At 31.7% G+C, this 21,606-nt stretch overlaps 4 protein-coding genes and 1 long non-coding RNA gene across 11 annotated transcripts; 2 read left to right on the top strand and 3 right to left on the bottom strand.

Annotated features, from left to right (window-relative positions):
* Positions 1–25: 25 nt before the first annotated feature.
* Positions 26–2,918, bottom strand: LOC118446363 (uncharacterized). Of its 3 annotated transcripts, none has more exons than XM_035876924.2 (5): positions 2,381–2,917; positions 1,260–1,469; positions 781–1,171; positions 370–715; positions 26–290 (listed from the first exon to the last, which is right to left on the bottom strand). In XM_035876924.2, the coding sequence occupies exons 1-5, from the start codon at positions 2,456–2,458 to the stop codon at positions 191–193; spliced, it is 1,125 nt and encodes a 374-aa protein (XP_035732817.1). In that variant the 5' UTR covers positions 2,459–2,917; the 3' UTR covers positions 26–190. The 3 variants fall into 3 exon arrangements, with proteins under 3 accessions (XP_035732817.1, XP_035732818.1, XP_085515926.1); XM_035876925.2 differs by having other exon boundaries at positions 110–310; positions 2,381–2,918; XM_085659800.1 differs by having other exon boundaries at positions 205–369; positions 450–715.
* A 1,854-nt stretch (positions 2,919–4,772) lies between these two features.
* LOC146872714 (bone morphogenetic protein 2) lies at positions 4,773–8,218 on the bottom strand. 2 transcript variants are annotated; one of them, XM_085659796.1, is made up of 6 exons: positions 8,014–8,218; positions 7,451–7,813; positions 7,160–7,316; positions 6,791–6,936; positions 6,618–6,719; positions 4,773–6,283 (listed from the first exon to the last, which is right to left on the bottom strand). In XM_085659796.1, exons 2-6 carry the CDS (start codon positions 7,664–7,666, stop codon positions 5,312–5,314), a joined length of 1,593 nt encoding a protein of 530 aa, XP_085515922.1. In that variant the 5' UTR covers positions 7,667–7,813; positions 8,014–8,218; the 3' UTR covers positions 4,773–5,311. The 2 variants fall into 2 exon arrangements, with proteins under 2 accessions (XP_085515922.1, XP_085515923.1); XM_085659797.1 differs by lacking the exon at positions 8,014–8,218 and having other exon boundaries at positions 7,413–7,554.
* LOC146872713 (uncharacterized) lies at positions 6,160–11,703 on the top strand. The gene is made up of 5 exons (XR_014982651.1): positions 6,160–6,296; positions 6,603–6,948; positions 10,077–10,335; positions 10,601–10,821; positions 11,283–11,703. It is a non-coding gene; the product is annotated as an uncharacterized LOC146872713 (long non-coding RNA).
* LOC118446185 (uncharacterized) lies at positions 9,441–17,356 on the bottom strand. 3 transcript variants are annotated; one of them, XM_085659803.1, is made up of 9 exons: positions 17,338–17,356; positions 15,644–15,744; positions 15,271–15,369; positions 13,819–13,922; positions 10,590–10,803; positions 10,396–10,449; positions 10,185–10,327; positions 9,956–10,110; positions 9,441–9,863 (listed from the first exon to the last, which is right to left on the bottom strand). In XM_085659803.1, exons 2-9 carry the CDS (start codon positions 15,720–15,722, stop codon positions 9,806–9,808), a joined length of 906 nt encoding a protein of 301 aa, XP_085515929.1. In that variant the 5' UTR covers positions 15,723–15,744; positions 17,338–17,356; the 3' UTR covers positions 9,441–9,805. The 3 variants fall into 3 exon arrangements, with proteins under 3 accessions (XP_085515929.1, XP_085515928.1, XP_085515927.1); XM_085659802.1 differs by lacking the exon at positions 17,338–17,356 and adding an exon at positions 15,984–16,241; XM_085659801.1 differs by lacking the exon at positions 17,338–17,356 and having other exon boundaries at positions 9,442–9,863; positions 15,644–16,241.
* A 596-nt stretch (positions 17,357–17,952) lies between these two features.
* On the top strand, positions 17,953–21,071 carry LOC118446242 (ATPase family gene 2 protein homolog A). Of its 2 annotated transcripts, none has more exons than XM_035876669.2 (6): positions 17,953–18,090; positions 18,263–18,447; positions 18,527–18,709; positions 18,784–20,204; positions 20,269–20,535; positions 20,600–21,071. In XM_035876669.2, the coding sequence occupies exons 2-6, from the start codon at positions 18,264–18,266 to the stop codon at positions 20,927–20,929; spliced, it is 2,385 nt and encodes a 794-aa protein (XP_035732562.1). In that variant the 5' UTR covers positions 17,953–18,090; position 18,263; the 3' UTR covers positions 20,930–21,071. The 2 variants fall into 2 exon arrangements, with proteins under 2 accessions (XP_035732562.1, XP_085515899.1); XM_085659773.1 differs by having other exon boundaries at positions 17,966–17,998.
* Positions 21,072–21,606: the final 535 nt, after the last annotated feature.

Genomic DNA, 21,606 nt, shown 5'->3' with positions numbered 1-21,606 from the left:
GAATTTAGTATAATTTTTTTTCTTTTCTTATAATTTCCTTTAATAAAGTCAGTTTAAAACAAATTCAGTTTAATAAAGTTCAAATAAAATTCCGCACAATCATAATTAATATTTCAAATACAAAAACACTATTTGTTACAATTTAACACTTTCGCTTCGTCCTATATTCATGAATGAAAACTAGAGTTCTTCAATAATATTTCGTACTGTTTATTTGTCGTTGATACTCCTCGTTGTCTGGATTTTCATTACAACCATTATCGTTGTTCGGTGGCCTCACTTTGTTAAATCTAAACAACGTACACATGTACTTTTTTAACAATGGAACCTATCACGATGATGTCAAACACAATTCCCAAATAAAAATACCTAGAAAAGTCTCCTTTACAAAGACGCCAAGGTAAAATGTCTATTTTCTCATGAAGAATCAAAGATATATCTGGACTAACAAAATACGGTGTCCCCGCGCCGGAACCACGTGTTATCAGGTTTCTGTCACTATCGTAGCAACAATGTTGTGCACTTCCGCTTCCCGTAGCCAATAGAGTACGCACGCAATAGGCCGCCCCTGGCTTGTAAACATCCAATCGGTAGGATGCGCTGCTTACGTCGCGCCAACGATAGTGCTTCTTTTGTTTTTCGTCCCATAAATTGTTATCGTAGAAGATAATGTTCGGATATTTGCACGGACAGGCAGGAAGAACAACGAGGTGTCCTGAAATGAGCGTTATACATCATTTTTCTTTTTAATTTAACGAGAACAATGTTAAATAACCTCACCCAAAAATGCCGCCTCGAGTTTGTCTTCATTATTTAACCACTTTTGACATGGGTCTGTGTCAAATTTTTCTCTGACAAAATGCAATTCCTTAAAGTTATTGTGATCGGTCTCAAGCGATGTATTTAGTAAGGCTTGAAAAAGATTCGTCAACATGCCGGAAAAATCATCCGAAGTTTTATAAATAGAAGAAAAATCTCTATTGTCGTCGTAATCGCCGATTGTATCTTTATCCTTATCCTCGACATATCCATCGATAATCGACGATCCATTGTTATATATATCGATATCTTCTAATTGCGTATTAATATTTTCATCTTTTTCATTTGACGCTCGGGTCTTTGTCATTAAACGTGATTCCTCACTTTCGTAATCGTTATCCTGTTGGAATATCTGTGGATACGAAAGTTTATAATTTGTTATTGGTCCTATTATTATTCGTTAGTTTTGTTTTATCGTACATATCTATTACAATACTTACCTGTTCCGGTGTTTCAATATGAGAACACGTGGAATTATTTTTGCAATGTCGCTTATGATTCTTCGAGTGTCTCGTTAATAAATCATCGATCTCGTCGTCTTCTCGTTTCCTTCTTGATATGGTTAACGAGAATGATGTATTTAAATTCGGGAAAAAGTAGACAGAGGTCGTCGTTTTATTAAAAATCCTTCTTAATGGAGAATTCTTTGCCTGATATCGTATATATATTATTACAGGATAAAATATTTAAAATGTAATTTTGCGACATTTAGGGCGCCATTTTTAAAAGTCCGTCAAGTACGCAAACAGAATCAAAATGGCGATTGGATCTTCGACGTCGTTTGTATAATTTTTAAAAAATGTATTGAAGAAAAATTGAAAATGAAGTCGAAATCACGAGAGCGCTGACTTTCCTGATATTTTCCGACCGAATGAAATTATATACATATATATACACAAATTATATATATATATATATATATATATATATATATATATACACATATATGGAGATAATTTAAAAATTTTAAAATCTTTTATTGGTTACTGTTTTTTTTCTTTTCTTTTGTGTTTCTTTTTTTTTCTCACACGAACAACACTACGAGCATAACATCAAAAGATCGTGTTTACTTCGTAGATGAGTTACGGACTTTGAAGGAGAAAAAGGGACGTAGCGGTATGTGTTGGAACGGTATGAGTGGAATGGACTGGAATGGGATACGCTCAACGATGCGAGAGATGGAACATTTCTACTTCTGAGAAGCCGCGTGTTATGCGATCGTTGCCCATTCAATGGCGTAGCCATTGTATGATGCCGGGAAGAACTCCTACTCCGTCTCAGTTTGAAGAAACGAAAACTAACAGGAAATATAATATGTAATATCTCTTATCGAAATCAACGATACATTGGTATACTACATTTATTTCACTGTAAGATGTATAATCATAACAAATGATATTTATTTTATTGTTATTTTTAAAAGATATGGATTATTTGAAGGAAATAATAATATTTGTTTATTTAAATGCTCAAAAAAAGAGCGCTTTATCTCTAATTCCGTATATTATTGGAGCATGTAAATGTCCTACTAAATATCACTTCATTTGTTTACTTGACTTACCTGGTAATGTAAAAGAGTAACGGCTAAAATCAAATGAAGAGTAATGATTATATAGATCATCAATTGTATCGATCTCATTTTCTATTTGGTTTCGTTTGTTTTTATTTTATTTTATTCTTTTCTTTTCTTTTACTATTATTATTATTATTATTATTATTATTATTATTATTATTATTATTATTATTATTATTATTATTATTATTATTATTCTTTATTAGTGCCAATTAATCGATCAAGTATATCTTCTAGATATTCATTATTGTCACCAAATCAGCGTTATTTTCTTTGTTTTAGTTCTTCGTGATTGTAAAGGTATAACGACAAAGTAAATCGAAAGTTCATCGGTAATCTTCTCCCGGAAAGATAAGTAAATTACGGAAGAGGCACACACGTTTATCTTATCAAAATGATGAAGTATGAGAATTGCGAGAGGAGAAGAAGAGCGGGTACAAAACGCGGCGCTCACTGTTCAAAGGCGTACACCACTATGTGTATAGTTGTGAATCGGTGAAGTTCTGTCCCACTATAATGGGCCAGTGGCGGCGAGGTGAAACGGTTGGAGAGGTAGCACGCCGGATGACAGAACACTACGTCATTGTATAGCTTCTATTATGGCGTATCACGGCTTAGGCTTTTATTTTGTTCTCCTAAAAAAAAAAAAAGGAAAAAAAATCTTTTTCCTTTCTTTCTTTTATTTCATATATCATGCTTTCTATATTTCAATTCTACATTTAATCAAATACATTCCTTGTATCTATCTTATTAAATAATCGTTCAAATCATTCGCATGATTACACAATCCGTTTTATCAGATAATCCCATTTGTTTTTATAATGTTTCAGATGTAAGCAATTTAAGTAGTTCACTTTTTTATTGTTTTTGTTTCGTGTCGTTCATTGATTTAGTATAATGGATGAAAGTGAATCTTGAAAATGATCTAGCACTTGATTAATGTTTTATTGGTAAGTTTAGTACGAAAAGTCTTTAATATGTTATCTTTTGGACCGCAAAGTTCGCGCAAAGCCGTATCGTAAATCAATACGTATTACGGCGCCAGGATCTAAATACAACATGAATGGAATGCAGTGAAACACGTTCCAGTTATTTTTAGTCGAACAGATTCGAAAATACACCCACCCTGAAGTAAATATAACCGGAGATGCGCGTACGGGAATGCAGTGAGAACGGCACGCGAGCAGTCAGACACCTCACAGATATGTAAATGCTAGTATCGAGAAATTGATGGGGTGTGTTGAACGTACGAATCTGCCTTATCTCTTACATTTCTTTTATAATATATAAGTACCTATAATATATAATGATAAACTTTATTAGTATTAAAAAAAAGTAAATTATTTAAATATTATTTTATTTAATGTGATAGAAATATAATATAATATTATATATATATATATATTTTATAATATTTTATACTTTTACTAGATGTATTAAAATTAGAAACATACGTGAAATAAGCGAGAAGATCATAAAACTTTCTTTATTTCACGATACTTACGTATCGTAATAGTTAGTATAATATTGTAAATTTCCATAATAACAGAGCAAACTAATATTCCATGATACACGCGAGAAGATAATTTATTAAGATCGTACGTTAACTCTGATGTCTTCCGCATGACCTTGTTTAACATAATTTATTTTCTGCGATAGGAATAGAATGATTCGAGCATATAAGATGTCCTCTGACATAAAGTAGGTTATTATTTCATACGCCAACGATTACGATTGAGGAGAACTTCTTTACTCATTTTTTTTTTCCGTAATCAATATATTATATATAAAAAAAAGTTTCGCAATAGTTAATAAATTTAAATAAATTTTATCTTTTAATGGCGATATCCCGATAACTATTACGAATTTTGAAATGAAATTAACGATAGAAATATCTGAATTCTGCATATTATTAAGTATCTACATATATATAAAAATGTAATGAGAAAATATTGCAAAGCGTGATAATTTACATATTGAGTGGTCCGAATTAATATCAAAGTTACTTCGAGAGAGGCCGGCCACCCTTATCTTTTGTTTTCCATAACGTACTCGTGGAAGTTCAACACCGGTAGCGTTTCACATTCCACGACTGCATTTCTGCAATCCACCGGCGCCAAACTCACCGTCAACAACACGAATAACTGTCGCATTTATTTTAACGCCAGGCTTATAAATTTCACCGCTGATTTCATCGTTCGCCCTCTCGAAAACATTCCGCGAGCTTGAGAGAAGCGTTTGATTTTGGGACGCTCCTTTGATGGTAGACAATGATCAAGTCCTGTGTACGTTTTTAACGCAGACTTTCATGATTTGTCATTTTATATATTTTTTAAGGATAAGAGGGACAAAGGAATAATAATAATAAAAATAATAATAATTATCGGTTTAAATATCATTTATTGTATATCTACTATTTTACTATAAATAATTCTAATGCAGTTATCACGAGATTTTATATATACAAATTTAATCTTATCATATCTATATCTACGAATTACGATTATAATAATTTACAGAGATACGTTATAACAATACAATAGATTACATTACAATACAACGTTGCGTGTGTTTGTGTGCGTGCGTGTGTATATGTGTTTGGATGTACGCATACTTGGGAATGTTCTTATTTACAAACAGGACTTTGTCGATGTACAACGACTTATGCGAAAATAACGCTCGATATTGTAAAAATAATAATTTTCTTTTATTTTTCTTTCAGGAGGACGTAAGTACTTAAAAGAACCAACGAGAACCCAAAATATACAACATTTAATCTATTTTCTTAGTCATAATTCTTGAAATCCTGAAGAACACTCACGAATCGTTCGTACGATCACTAATCTGTGTGTCCTTTTGACATGGACTCTTCAGGAAAATATCGAGCAACAATTTTCGATCGAAACAAGCGTTATTCGATTAATGACAACCACAATGTTCAGCTATCATGTCCTCGTATATTTTCAAAGCAACGTTTTCGTTATCGTTGTAGAAAAGCATACTGGTGCTAGATAGCTTCGTTGGTACACAGCAAGGCATTTCAACGCCTTCCACCAAACCCATCTTATGAATAATACTTTGTACGGTGGCATGATTTGTTGGTTGTTGATTTTGGCTCAGCGGTGGCTCGCAAAGACCTTTGCAATGATATGCAGAGTATCCTTTAGGCGCAATTATGTTTGAAGATAGTCCAATTTTTTCGAAATCGACGTAAAGCTCGTGTCTCGAGCAGATAGTCGTGTTTTTGTAACCCAACAAAACATTTTGTTTTGTTGATCTTCTCGCTCTACGTTGATTCCTGCTAGCTCCTCTTTGGGAGACCTTATTTAATTTCTCCCGAAGCATGGCTCTCTTGTAAATATCCATCGACGTTAAAACATGCGTCGTCTTCGTTTTATGCGAGATAATCTTCTTAGGACGTTCTCTGGTTAATTTTGTATCACGTCGATCACGTTCTACGGAATCTTCCCGCCAAGTTGAATCTGACTCGTCCTGTTTTCTTTTCTCTCTTGAAAAAAATTCTTTTTCGCGTCTTTTTATTCCTGACGTGCCTTCAACCTCGTCTCTCTGTCTTTCCTGTTTGTGAAGATGTTCGTCATAGTCTTCCTTCAAGTTAATCTTATCGTTTACACCGTCATAAAGTAATTTATCTTCGTCGATATTGTCATTCCCATAAGGATAGTAATCCGGAACGATTTTCATTCTAGGTCGTTGTTCTTTACCATCGTCGTTAAAAAGAACCAAGATCGGTTGCTTGTTATGATGATATTCATTTCGTCGAGAAAACTCGATGTTTACTTCATCATCGAACAAAGTCGTGACCGTCACCAAGAGACCAAGATTTGGATCACCACTGAACCAGGAAAGTACAGCTTCTTTAACGTTAAACACCTGTGGAATGGTGGTAAGTAACTGTTTTTTAATAACTTTAACTTTTAACACGATAGCTCTGTTTATGTTCTAACTATCCTATTTAAATTAGAAGATAAAGTGTGTGTGTGTATAATATATATATATATTTATATATTATGTATATATTATATATTATATATTATATATATTATATATATTATATATTATATATATTATATATATTATATATATTATATATATTATATATATTATATATATTATATATATATAATATATATATATTAATATTATTATATTATATATATAATATAATAATAATAGTTTTTTACTTTTGAAGGGCATAAAAACATACCTGCCAACCTGAAGTATGTATTCCAGCATAATGAATATTGAGTAACTTGTGAAGATTCGGTACAGCAAGACTTCTTTTCTCTAACACTTGATAGACTCTTATCTGAACAGAAGTGATTATCTTATGAAAAGAGAAGATTGAGGAAGGAAATCATTTGGATGTCTGACGCTTACCGAATAATACGGCGACGTAAGCGTCAAAGGATGCGTCGATTTAGTTGGCGTTTTCTTTCTGTAAAGATGTAACTCGGCTTCCAAAACCGATTCGTTTTCTTCAAGGCCGGATACATTAAAAAAATAGAAATGAGGCAAGGAGGTATCTACGGGTTGAAGTAATTAGTCATTATTTTCTTCTAAATAAATTGTCACGTTAAAAGAGTGATTTAAATTATATAAATGATTAAAATTAGTGATTACTTGAAGTGGAAAGTATAGTAATTAAGAATGGGAGAATTGAAGATGGAAATATAGATAATTTATTATATACAAATATGAGAGAGAAAGAGAAAGAGGTTTGGGTAGATATTAAAGAAAAGAATTTACTCTTTTCGATGAAACTCCGTACGATCTTAGCATTATAAGGATTTCGTCCTCGTGTGACGCCTTTATCATCGGCGATAATATTATACAGTTCCATCATGAACTGAGGTGGTATCTTACGGTGGGCTGATATTTCGCCCTGGCCACGTATACCAAAGATCTGTAATATTATTATATTTGATTAATATTGTGCACAAAATGACACGTACACTCAGTTTTCAATCGTCCTTTCATAAATTACTTCTCAACGACGTACGTGAAAAAACATCGTTAGAAATCGGATACAAGACGGACCTTTTGCAACTTTTCCAACTCGTCTTGGTGTTTCTCGTTACCGAGCTCTTTTCCCTGAGTGAGTTCACTATGCGACGAAGACGGGCCCCTTCTTTCCTGACCTTTATCATCCTTGAGAAGATCTGAGGGATATGCGTCCGCTTCAGGAAGAAGATACGTCGACAATGACATCGCCGACATCACAAGCAATAACGACAATGCACTTCGCGTCTGCATTGATATGATCTTGCGTTTGATTAGAAGGAAAATAGAAATCGGGAAGCAATCGAGTGCACTTTCTTTAAGGTGTCAAACATGTACACCTAAATCTTATTCAACGTTTTAGTCAGGTCTTCACGCGAGTGAGGTGTCCGCTATATTTTTCTATTGGTATCACAAAATGTGAAGTGAGTCATATCAATAGGATCATTTGAACATTTTCGTTGTTTATAAACGTATAAAAATTCTTTTTCTATTATTATACATTGGTCTATTTGAAAGACGTCAATTTTCTTCGACTGAGTCAATTCTTAAACGTTCATAAACAACGAAGTTATTTTGATGTTCCTATCGAAATGACTCACCCTTTATGGTACTGTATTATTTGCGTATGGTATAATAATTAATCGTGGACTTGGACACCTTATCACGAACAAGAAAAAAAAAAGAGACACTCTATTTTCTATATGTCTCGTTTCGTCGAAGGAACGGATATCTCTGCTTTACCGGACACTTTGCCGAACTCAACGGGACGCTAAGTGGCATATGGAAGGTTTTCGCTGCGAGGAGTCACCTTTATGCTATGCCGGGAGTTCCTTCCCCCGCTTTACTCCCCGCTCGACATTGGCGCTTCTCACGTTTTATATATATATATATATATATATATATATATATATATATATATATGTACACAGTCACACCGCGACATATACGCAAACCATTTATTTGTCCGCATAATTGTCAACAACGACAACACATCTTGGCCCTTTAACCTACTCGTCAAAGAAGATCTCGTTTGTATATATTTCTCTTCTTAACTTTTTCACAATATTATTTTTGTTTTTGACTATCAAATTTGACTGTTGTTTGTATCTATATCTATTTTGTTATTATTTAAACAATTTTGTTTAGCAATATAATTCATATCCAATATTAAATTATTACAGGATGTTTAATTATCATTGTTATTGTCGCTAAAAAATGTTGTTTATACGAATTTTAAATAATAGTTCGTAAATAAATTAAATATGTATATATATATATTTTATAAAAAATAAATGAATATATGTATGTGTGTGTGTGTTATTGAGACGATGGAAATCGTTGAGCGATGATGACAGTGCCGGGCTATTATAAAAAGCACGTTTCCTAAATTCTACGGATTCGTAAGCACCAAGCTATGCTCGCGACGCGATATTTAGGTGGATGAACGTTTTAGATAATTCGTTGTTTTTTCTTTTTTCTTTTTTTTCTTTTTTTTCTTCTTTTCTTTTTTTTTTTTTTTTTTTTTTTTTCATTGCGAGGGCGATGACTGATCACAAGTCACGAGCGTATTTTTATGAGTCGTTCGCCCACGTTTTTCTCTCATATCGAGGTTGTCGCCTCGAATTTCAGTTAGTTTCGGTCTTTTACTTCGAACTGCATTGCTTGGGAATAACGTATGCGACGAGATCTCATGCTAAACAAGTACATACATATAGTATATCCACATATAAGATATTGTGACATCTGAAGGGGGTAACAATAAAGTTATCTCTTTCTCTCTCTCTCTCTCTCTCTCTCCCTCTCTCTCTCTCTCTCTTTCTCTATTTCCATCTATATTTTATAATACTAATAATATATAAATAGTTATAAGAGTTATGTAAAATATACGTTTATTTGATAGACATACTATATAAGTACATCATAGACGTAAAATAGACGTATAATATACGTATAAAAATACATGTATACATGAAATATACATAACTATGGAAAATATCTATATGTATATTATACGTTCAGCATCATGTGAGGATATAACATTTCTTAGTTCAAAGTTAAATTTACTTAAAGATATTTCGTTATTATTTGCCGATTAACTTATACATCGTTATATTACACAGAAAGATGTTGATCCGGCAGACATGCGATTCGAGTTTTTCTTCTTTTCTTTTTTTTTTTTTTTTTTTTTTTTTTTTTTTTTTTTTTTTTTCTTTAGAAAAGACATTAGAAATTTATTAGCCACATAACTACACGGCAGATCTAAAAAAAAAAGAGAAAGTATATCTTAACGTTTTTGCAAAACGCAACACAAAAGGATATTTTCTGTCACATCTTCGTCATCGTTTTTTTTTTTTTTTATAATAAAATTTGTATGTTCAATGATGATCCTTTCTATACGCAAATGCATTGAATAATTTGTATCACTTCGCGTTTTGATCCTCGTCGAGTTCTAAAAGAGCATTTAATGTTATATTATTTTTCTAAAAATACTTTGCACAATTAGTATATTTAACTTCTTTAAATAAATACAAATGATCCTACCTGTACTCGTGAACTTTAAATCTCGCCGGTGTGCAAGTATGTTGTTTGGAATAAAGACCAGCCAGACATCTCGAGGGCTCACGTTTGTCCCGTAAAAGACAAGTTTCTGTTTCGTTTCCAGGACAAGCTCCGACACATTGGCCAACATTAATTTGCTAAAAAATATTCATAAGAAAAATAATTCTATGATTATCGAAAAATCCTTTGATGGTATATCAAAACTGCTTACTCTAACAACGGGCTTGACATCGGTAGTATTGGTACCCTCTTTAATTTCAACTTCACTGAAATCCAACACTGTTTCCATGTGATCCATTCGATGACAATTACCAACACAGCTGCATCTTTCGATAACCGGATAAACTTCGTCTCCTTAAAACGTAATAATTGTTATAATATCATTTAGATTTTTCAATTTATGATATTTACATTTTATTTACCATTTGGTCCTTTAACGCTGACCGTGTTATTTCTTACAGGTTTGCAACCAAGATCTTAAGAAAAAAAAAAAGAAATATAAACGATATTATAACGTACAAGCATTTCTATAAAATTATTTTATTAAATACATTATCATTTTATTGTTATTGGATTATTATTATTATTATTCCTAAATATTAATTATTTCTAATACCTTTGCCACAGTGTCCTATGCAAACCCCAACATCAATAACGACTTGATACGGTGTACCAGAATGTATAAGATGTGTATATGATTCTCTTTTACAAGAGGAATCTGAAGAACACTCGCAAGCATCAACAGCCTCAATAATACGGACTCCCTGCAACGTGGATACTCTTTCCAGTCTAGCAGCTCTTGGCCGGCAATGACCCTCTTGCGAACATCTCTAAAAATATTATAACAGGTATATTTTTTCTCTAACAAATATCATCCGTTCTTATTCGATATCTAGATCTAGTACTTAATATTATCCTAATCGTTTAATAATTCAATCGAAATGATCGAGTCATATTTTTAAATGAGTCTGGTACATTAAGAAAGATATAAGGTTTAGAAAGACGAGATTCTCTCGATGAGGCTGTCTCGATCATCTGGAAAAAAAAGATACTGCAGTAAGTGCAAAAACTCTTAGGAATTATAAAAAATCGATAACATAATTATTGGCTCGCGTGTATGCATCCTGATTATATACGTGATAATCGTTTTCAACTTTCTTCTTTTTATATGATATCTTATATAATTGTATGTTACAATTATATCATAGAGAAGATAATTTTATTTTTCATACTCTTCGTGACATGAAAATAAATTTAGTACTTATTCTTTTTTCCGTTTTCTTTAACTACATTATAATAATTTCTTTAGGAGGATCTAATAAATTTCTTTTTCATCCGGATCATTTGTCCTCCTGGATATAAAGAACGCGATTCTCGGGATTTAGTATCTGGACAGGCTGGCGCCCGCGTGTGGTGACCCAAGACGACCTTCCAAGGACGCAAAACACATCGTCCACAAGCAACCTCTTTCCTCTCTTCTCCTTTGCATATCGCGTGCAGCGTCGTCTTCCCGACTTGTTTCTCTCCAGGAGAGCGTAGGTGAGCTGCAAGATCGTAAATACTACCAATCGGATTACATTACGTGACGAAAATAACCTCCTCCACCCGTGCAAGGAAGCGATACACGAAGGGACACTCCAAATACGCATCCTTGGAAAATCTTTCTCCGGATCTTCTTTTGCTGAACTCGAAGATATCTAAAAGTCTACAACAATTTTCTGTGATTGCATATATTGTTGCAAATAAAAACTTTAAAAATTAATAGAAACTATATATATATATATATATATATATATATATATATATATGTATATATAAATGTAATCAAAGGCTATATATATACGATGTATTATTGTAAACAATATTATATATAATACAACCATATAAATATATAACAATATTATATATAATACAATCATATAAATATATACATATATATGTTGTACATGTATATTTATACTATATATACAGACATATATATCAAGTATATAATATTCACGAGAAAACATAGGAAACTATTATACCAATCGACTTATTTTCTGTGTGACATTAAAATATAACTTTTTTACTATTATTATTATATTTCTAAAAAAAAAAAAGAAAGATGTTGACATTAATATATAATTATTTGTATAATGTTTAATATTATCCGTTTATTATTATTAACGATTATTTTGTTTAAAGGCGATTATTTATTGCTACATTTACCCAAATGCATTAGTTTTTTGATTTTTTTCTTGTATCTTTGATATATTAACTTTTAAAAACTCTTCTTTTTTTAACAATAAAAATATGAATAATTTCTTTTTATAGTTGAAAATCCTCATCGATATACGGGGTGAGCTCTTTTCAGAGTCGTGAAGATTGTTCGATCGTGCGATGTCTGGCGTGGCCACATTCCAGCTTCCGGATTGGTCGAACTCATGCGTCATAAATCTGAGATACGTTCCAGTCTTTCTTCACCCTTCATAGCCCTCGGCATAATCGGCCGACATTACTGGGCTCTCAAACTATATATACTTCTTGATATAAAAATTCTCTCGAAACTGTACTTTAAAATATGTTTGCACGTACTATACGCTGTGATCAAGATCTTTTGATTTTTTTCTTTTTACAGATATATAGATTTGTAAGATCACATTAAATATGAATCATTCTATAGAGAATTCTCTTAAATTATAATTATTTTATTGAAAAATATTTTTTACAAATTTTCATTAATTGAATCCAAGAATTAAAATAATAACTTGAATGTAATCTAAAGTAATAGAATAATTCAACATAAAAATATTTTATTATTGGTAAGATATTTAAATTTTTTAATTTGTTTCATATCTTTGATCACACCTGTATACACTTAGATATTGTTGTCCCAATAGTTCCTTATATATTTTCATTTTTTCTAAGGATATTTTTAATATCTCTTTTCAACGATAACTTGTTTCAATCAGAGAATGTTGAAGATAAAAGACTATTATCTATAGCGTTAAAACTTTTAAAAACATTTTCCTATCGGAACCTAGACGCGTCTTGAAGCTATTCGAAAGCGTAGTTTTTACCATATAGGATCACTTTCAGATGGAATTTGAATTTTGGCGAGTTCAATGGCCATCGAATGCCTGAAGGTATCCATTTTTTTTCCCGTTTTCTTGTTTTTTTCTTTTTTTCTTCTACTTTTCTTACTCGCAAAATATCTTGCAATTTTCTGATTTATTTTCGACCAAAGTCGCTCTGGCACAAAGCCATTCTCATTTTCAAGCAGCCGAAAGACTCCAGCATGAAATTCGAAAGAGATCCACGGACCGGTTCGATAAACTTCAATCCGGCAGGATGGGCTTTTTGTTCGTATGGAACCTGATGCGGCAATCAGCCTACGGTGTTTTTGCACCTGGTGCATCCCGCAAGTATGAGTCACGGATTACGCATAGTCACGTAGGCCCTCCCTAAAGCTGCATTCCTGCTACGATATCGCAAAAAAATTGTCTCTTTGATGATCAAGGCTTCCCTTAAAAAGTTTCCCTTAACACGTTGATTGTCATCGTGTGATTATAACTTTATTTTATACCGATATTATACCGAAACATTTGTAAAATATATTCACTAACAGTTCGTTTACGACATTGTTTATAAGATTGCTATTAAGAATCATGGGGATAGTAAAGTTTATTATTTACTTTGTAGTAAATAAAGGAGTATGAATTCTTAATAAAAATTAATTCATAAAAGATTTTTCAAAGGCACTTAAATAAATTTTTATAAAATTCTTTTAAACAGTTAATACGGTAAAAGAATATACTCTGCAAATTAATTTCCCTACGTTTTCTTATTTTGTCGAAAATTTTTACCTGAACAGCCGGTTTGCTAGCGTCGCCAGGATCGTCGGAAACGTATCGGGGACAGAGCTTTCGACAATGTCCAATATCGATTTGTATGACTTCTCCAGATATTCCTGAAGAAAAATTAAAAAAGTAAATATTTTGAAGAAATCGAATATAAAAATTGTAAACTTCTTTTAATTTTAAAAATTGCGACCTATTAAATCGTGTCACAATAAAAGAAAAAATTTACAATTTTTTAAATCGCATTAAAATATAAATTTATCATTTAATATAGTGCATATGATTATAAAGTATTCGTGAATTGAATTCTTATACTATACTTAATGTAATCAAGCTATTTTGGATGTAGATATGGATAATATTGAATTCGAAGATTTTTTTACGATTTACATTCTTTCGTCCATTCTTTAGTGCTATATTTTTTGCGTATATTTGTTTTAAAAACACAAATGTAGATGTTCTTTATAGAAATACAAATAATATTGCCAATGAATTTCCTGTTCGCTCGAATTTTATAAGTGTCTTATCTAAATTACATATATACAATTCTAACTTATGTATATTGTAATGCAATATTATTAAAAAATATAAGTTTGGTCATACATGCACACGCACATATATATATATACATATGTACATATGTATATATACGCACATATATATATATATATATATATGTGCGAATTATAAATTGTGTAATATTTATAAATCATAAAAAGTAATTAAACACTTTATTGAGTTAATGGTAACGATTACTAATATAAGTAAAATCGAAAAATTTTACAAGCGAAATCTGATATAAATTGGCTGCTGAATTTTTCAAAAGTACTTGTTATATTTTTTTTTATATAACAAGTACGACAATTTATATAACCCACAAATAACACTTCTACGAAATATTAATTCCTTCGTTCGCACTTTCAACTTGCCAATTCATTTCTCATGTCAATGGTCTCGAGGTTCGCAGCATTTTATTACGGTCAATGAATCGAAGAAGAGGAACGTTATTATGATTAATCGGGATCGATATGCTCAAAGCGATCCGCCGATCGAAGAAACAAATTCTTCGTCAGAACGAACCGGTATTCTAAATCACGAATATTGACGATGTGTGAGTGTATGTAAGTATGTAAGTATATTTGCTATGCGAGAATACCGGACGTTCCATCACCCTCGACATCGACACCGGGCGTCAATTGATTAAACACCCAGTAATAATCTTGCTCGGTGGTATCTAACGAAGACAAGGTCATATTTTCTAACGACAAATAAGTCCACGATGCATTATGCAACCCGGTCTTTTTCTTTTTTAATTATTTATTTATTTATTTATTTATATATTTTTTCTTTTTTTTTTAAAGAATCACTTATGCAATCTTTACATAGTGTATGTATGTTTTATATTTCATTTATATAGATGATAATAATATTAATTTGTATAAATCGTAGAGAACTCACCATAACCGACGTCAATCATTTTTTCGTGCCTCGCACAGCAAAGATGTTGCCGTGCTTCCTCCGTATGAACTTTTCCCTCCGAATCCTTTTCGCTGAAAGCTAAAAAAACAAACGAATTTTCATAAAGTCAATTGCTTTTTCAAAAACGATTAGAATGAATTTATTCTGTTAATCTTTACATATATTTAAAAATTGATTTTGTTTAAAGATAAATAATTACTTGTAAAAACAATATTGCAATCGATCGATACATTTTCTTATGTAAATGTAAATGAGATAAAAAAGAAAATTCGGAAAAAAATTCATTAATAACGAATATTTTTTATTACGTTGGTAACGTAAGACGATTTATCCTGCGTATTGGATAGCCTACCTAATCGTATATTGGCGAGAAAAATCAGGGCAAAACTGCCGAGGACGCTCCACCATCCCCTCGTGCTTTGCATTCGCATCGGTACGAAAAGAAAGATAGACCTATTTGTAGAGAAATTTTACAATATGATGGATTAAGAAAATTCTTTTTTCTTTTTTTTTGTGTTTTTTTTATTATTATTCTTTTTTATTCTTTATTTTTTTTCTATCTCTCTCTCTCTCTCTCCCTCTCTCTCTCTCTCTCTCTCTCTCTCTCTCTCTCTCTCTCTCTCTCTCTCTCTCTAATCGCGTATCAGTTAAATCACGATAACGTATAATTTTCACTATCGTTATCTCATTACAGATCTCCCCCAAAATGACTAGAGGATCAAACGTTATTATAACTCGCGGACTCGTATAGAAGACGAGTAGCCTAAAGAATGCTTAAACCGTGCGATCGATCACGATCGGTTCTTGCCCACGCAGGTTGCGATCTGCGGGAAGACTGGCCGTCTGGTACCCGCTCAGATCTCGCTCAGACGGTGAGGCGTCCGGCTGACAGCCGGATCTCTATTAATCTCGTTTGGTACGGAACGTCGGGGCCCTCCTGATGGGCCGTCCATCACTTGCCTCTCTTTGCCGACTTTGCCGGCAATCACTCCGCGTTGATTTTGCCGAACCTGCCCGCTTGCTCGCTTGCTTGCTCGTTTGCCTGCCTGCCTGCCTGCCTGTCTGCCTGCTTGCTTGCTTGCTTGCCTGCACGCTTGTCTGTCCACTTCCCTGCTTGCTTGCTTGTCTCCTTGTCTATCTGATTGCCTTACAGCTCGTTCACATGGCACCGGATCGGTCTTTTTTTTTCTTTTCTCTTTTTTTTTTTTGTTCAAATTATTTATTTTAATCGGCTTCTCCAATGGCGCATATTTTTTATATGTACATGTTCACACCAAACTACCGTCATGACTGTATAAAATTGAACCAATGTGTGAACATTACAATTGTGTGACGCCAATTCGGTAAAATTACTAATACGCTTAAATACCGAAATATATGAACGATCTGTTACGTGATTACCATATCGTCACATGTTTATCGGCAAACGCTTTTACCTAAATAGATATCGTGATATCTTAGAAATTAACAATTCCGATCATTTACCTAAATGATTTCTTGGAATAAACATTATGACGATATGATTTAATTGGTTTTAGATTAATTATATCGTTTATACGAAATTTTATTGTGAACATCGGTTTTGTTAGAGTCAAATATTTTGAAAAAAATATTGAAATTCCTTTGAAAGCCACGAAATATTTTCAATTAGGAATTACTTATTATTAGTTCATAATATTATGACATTACGTGAACATATTGAATCATTGAATCGACTAATCAGAATGATTAATTTCAATCGTTTGCTTTATTAAATAAATTTATTATATTATATAAACTTTTATATTAAAATTTATCGCATATTTTCTCAAAGCACGCATTATGACTTTTTCTATTGTAATATAAGAAGGATTTTTTTCTGATTTTTGGCTAATGAGATGTATGAGTTCAAAAGGATGATTATAAGAATAGGAGGGAGGGGGGAAAAACGTTAAGAAGTTTTGACTCGCAAATTTTATTTGTTAAGGGACTTTTTTCTTTCGACGCTAATGCAATGAAAGTAGAGAGAAAGAGATGAGAACATTATTCATTTCGTCGGTCTATTACCTTCCTTTTTGTTAAATCACCTTCTCTCCTTCATCGCGATTTACCACCAATGGCTCGACCGGCTGCATCATCATTGTTGATTGCATCAAGGGATTTCTTTGCGTTCTGGACTCATTAACACTCCTTCCTTCGCTGCTACCGCGGCAAATAACTCAAAGTCATTATCGTTACTTATAAATCACCGCATCAATCTCATTGTCAGATTCGTCCTCAGACTCGGATCCATATTGGTTGCAAAATTATTTGTTAAGTATTCTTGTAATTTTTTAAAATCGTTAAATTGGATGAAACTATTACATATTTTCTATGAGTAAAAACGATTTTTTTTCTTTATACTTATAAAGGTTATATAAAGAATAAATCACATACATACATATATAATCCTTATAATTAATAAATATTTTAATTGATATATTTAGTTAACAAATATTTTTAATAGTCGAAATTTATTAATTCGTAATTATATTATTACTCATTAATTTTCTTTATCGAACATGTAATTTTTAGAAATTAAAAATATTCAAATCTATGACACCGGAAGAAAAATTTTCACTAAAGTCAATGTCGTCAAAATGATAATAAAATAAAAAATAAAAAGAAGTTTGTTTCAAGTAGTATTCAAATTGGATTCACGTTGGATTCAAGGCAGATGGCCATACAAGTTAATGATATATTTTTTTAATGCATAATTGAAGCATTTTTTATTTTATAAACATTCAAAGCTAATTATATCTTCACTTTTTTATCGACAAGGTTTTTCTTTTTTATTCTTTACTTATATGTTAAATTCGATTAATGTTTGTTTCGTTTTTAGGTTATGTTTAAGTACTTGATCATCAATTAAATATGATTAATTTATTATTCTTATTTGTGTTAAATGATTATTAAAAATTAAAATAATAAATTTTACTTTGCCTTTTTTCAGCATGTCATCTAAATCTAGAAAAAGTTTATCATCATTAACAACATGTGACAAATGTCAGTGCACTTTTGGACAAAAGGATGCAACCTTACATGAATCAAATTGTCCACCTTGTTTTGAAAATTGGAACCATAATTTTATTTTCAATGATACTTTGCATAGTACTTTAGAAATTTATAGTGCTTCAGGTAAATATATATATATATATATATCATTAATATTTTAATTCTCTATTCACTTTATGTTAAGTTATACGTTATTTTATAGCACCAACGAATGTATCCGTAAGAGACTTAAATGATATGGTGTTCATGTCACAGTCTGTGATGCAATTATGCAATATTGCTATAGGAGATCCTGTTACTGTTGTGACAAAAAATAATATAATTGTAAAAATAGCTTGGCCTACCAATGATAAGTCATTATTGAGCGTTTCTTTATCTAAGCCTAGTAAGTTAGACATGTACATCAAATCTATTTATATAATTAAAAAGATATGGCATAACTACTGATCATTTCTTTAGCCATTGAATTAAACAACTTGAAAGGTTTGATTAAGATACAAAATGTGAAGCATGATGTAGCTGTAGCTAAAGAATTTACTGTCAAGTGTACCGGCAAACATGCATTACCACATATGTCTACAGATCTAGAAATACTTTTTAAGAACTGTAATGAACAAAAAATATTTTGCATTGGAAATAAAATAAGTATCCCATACTATGGAAGAAAATTGACATACATAATTACAGCAGCTTCAATAGATCAGAATGAAAATACGATAGATACGGATGACGATTTATTATTGGCTTTCAATTGTTTACATTTAACTACAGATGAATCCTATATAAAATATTATAAAGCTATGTATTCTACAAAATGGATCATTCAGGAAGATATATCAATGGTTAAAGAAGAACAGAAAAAAGTAAAGTATAAAATAGAAGATATAGGAGGATATAATGATTTAATAGCAGATATAAAAGATGTAGTGGATATTGGATTAGGTAAATGTAATATTGGTGATTTTTTTATCAGCAAAGGAATTTTACTCTATGGTACTCCTGGCGTTGGCAAATCTACGATTGCTAATGCTATTATATCAGAGTACAAAGTCAACTATTTTAATGTTCACAGTTCAGACATTTATAGTAAATCTATGGGTGAAACTGAGAGGAAGCTGAAAAAAATTTTTACAGAAGCAAAAGCTAATACTCCAAGTATAATATTGTTGGAAGATATTGATACGTTATGTCCGAAAAGGAGTAACTCGAGTACAGATCAGGAAAGAAGAGTTCTTGCTCAAATAATATCACTTTTTGATGAATTACAGAATACAAAAGATAATATTATTGTAATAGCTACTACATCAAGAATTGAATTTGTAGATGCATCTTTAAGAAGACCTGGCAGAATCGATAAAGAATTTGAAGTTTATGTACCTTTTCAAAGTACGCGTTTCGAAATATTATTTAAATTACTCAAAAAAGTACCAAATACTTTATCACAAAATGATATAATGAGTATTTCTTTTTCTACTCATGGTTTTGTTGGTGCTGATATATATGGTCTGTGTTCGCAAGCATTGATGGCTGCCGTTAAACGTCAGCATTCTATTAATGTTACTGATACCAGAGCAAATGATGAGATAAATATAACGATAGATGATTTTAATTATGCTTTAACCGTAACTAAACCCTCTGCCATGAAAGAAGTTTTGGTAGAAGTTCCTACAGTTAGATGGTCTGACATAGGTGGACAGAAAGAATTAAAATTAAAATTAAAACAATCTATTGAATGGCCTTTGAGACATCCTGAAGCATTTGCTAGAATGGGAATAACACCACCTAGAGGAGTACTTATGTTTGGTCCACCTGGTTGTTCAAAAACCATGATTGCTAAAGCTCTTGCTACAGAAAGCAAAGTTAATTTTTTAAATATTAGGGTAAATTTTTTTTCAATAAATAGTTTTCTTACGCTGACATATTCAACGTAATCATTATTCGTAGGGCCCAGAACTATTCTCTAAATGGGTTGGCGAATCTGAGAAAGCTGTACGTGAAGTTTTTCGAAAAGCTCGTCAAGTTGCACCCTCTATCATTTTTATAGATGAAATCGATGCCCTTGGAGGAGAAAGAGGATCTTCATTAAATGGTAATGGAAGTAATGTTCAAGAACGTGTCTTGGCACAATTACTTACAGAATTAGATGGTGTCACGGCCTTAGGAAATGTTACATTAGTAGCAGCTACAAATCGTCCTGATAAAATAGACAAGGTTCGTATTTGTGATCTATATTTAATTCAAATATTGATAAGTAATGAATAATTATTTTTATCAGGCTCTACTTCGTCCTGGTCGTTTAGATAGAATAATTTACGTGGGATTACCTGATGGTGAAACCAGAGAAGAAATATTTGACATAAAGCTTAAAAAAATGCCAATTGCAGAAGATGTAAATATATTGGATTTAGTCGAGCTGACAGAAGGTTATTCTGGAGCTGAAATTCAAGCGATATGTCACGAAGCAGCAATGAACGCGCTCGAGGAGAACTTGGACGCTGCTATTGTTACCAAAGATCATTTCAAAGTTGCATTATCAATAGTGACTCCAAGAACACCGACGTCACTTATACAATTATACGAGAACTATATGAATAAAATATATTAAATAGATTATATGATAATAATAATGTATTTTCATATTTTACAGTTCATATAGTGTTACAACTTCAAGATATACATATAATTATAAATAAAACAAAAGACATAACTTGTATAATTTATTAAAAATATCAACGTATTAAGAAGAAACTCACAAAATTGAAAGTAAAAATACATTATTTTTTAAATAATGTCGGTGATCGTGAAAGGCACACTTAGTATTTATGATAGTTCATACTATTTGTTGAAAAATTATTAGTGAGCTTTTTTCTATTTTTCTAAATAGTATAAAAATATTAGATATTCTATAAATGGCTATTAATTTTTTTTTATAGTTGTTGCCCATATAGCCCACCAGTTTGCTGTTATCCACCTTTACCACCATGCGATCCTTGCTTTTGTTGTAAACCACGACCTGTTTGCATAGCATTACCTCCACCGCCTCCACCAATTTGCCCGCCATGGCTACCTCCACATTCCGGCCCTCTTCCTGATAAAAATTATTATGCTCCCTCATCCTAATATTTTTATTAATCTGCAGTTTAAAAATTGTTATTTTTTATTTATTTATTTTTTTTTTTTTTTTTTTTACGAATCTGTAATATCGTAGTTATACGAATCAGTACCTCTGTTTTTATGAAGATTCTCAATTATTATATCACCAAACTTCACGCTTTTCTTTAT

This window comes from Vespa mandarinia, chromosome 10 (assembly GCF_050613455.1).
Source record: "Vespa mandarinia isolate Hongniang chromosome 10, ASM5061345v1, whole genome shotgun sequence".
Lineage (NCBI taxonomy): Eukaryota > Metazoa > Arthropoda > Insecta > Hymenoptera > Vespidae > Vespa > Vespa mandarinia.
This window is presented reverse-complemented; position numbering and strand designations above follow the sequence as displayed.

Coding starts and splice junctions, on each gene's coding strand:
- LOC118446185 (XM_085659803.1), bottom strand. CDS start 15,722: ATGCGAATGCAAAGCACGAGGGGATGGTGGAGCGTCCTCGGCAGTTTT. Junction 15,370..15,643: donor TCTCGCCAATATACGATTAG/GTAGGCTATCCA, acceptor TTGTTTTTTTAG/CTTTCAGCGAAAAGGATTCG. Junction 10,804..13,818: donor CTAGCAAACCGGCTGTTCAG/GTAAAAATTTTC, acceptor TAATATTTTTAG/AGATGTTCGCAAGAGGGTCA.
- LOC118446363 (XM_035876924.2), bottom strand. CDS start 2,458: ATGAGATCGATACAATTGATGATCTATATAATCATTACTCTTCATTTG. Junction 1,470..2,380: donor TTACTCTTTTACATTACCAG/GTAAGTCAAGTA, acceptor ATACGATATCAG/GCAAAGAATTCTCCATTAAG. Junction 291..369: donor TGTAAAGGAGACTTTTCTAG/GTATTTTTATTT, acceptor TACGTTGTTTAG/ATTTAACAAAGTGAGGCCAC.
- LOC146872714 (XM_085659796.1), bottom strand. CDS start 7,666: ATGCAGACGCGAAGTGCATTGTCGTTATTGCTTGTGATGTCGGCGATG. Junction 7,317..7,450: donor AGTTGGAAAAGTTGCAAAAG/GTCCGTCTTGTA, acceptor ATAATATTACAG/ATCTTTGGTATACGTGGCCA. Junction 6,284..6,617: donor TACATACTTCAGGTTGGCAG/GTATGTTTTTAT, acceptor ACCATTCCACAG/GTGTTTAACGTTAAAGAAGC.
- LOC118446242 (XM_035876669.2), top strand. CDS start 18,264: ATGTCATCTAAATCTAGAAAAAGTTTATCATCATTAACAACATGTGAC. Junction 18,448..18,526: donor AGAAATTTATAGTGCTTCAG/GTAAATATATAT, acceptor GTTATTTTATAG/CACCAACGAATGTATCCGTA. Junction 18,710..18,783: donor CGTTTCTTTATCTAAGCCTA/GTAAGTTAGACA, acceptor TCATTTCTTTAG/CCATTGAATTAAACAACTTG.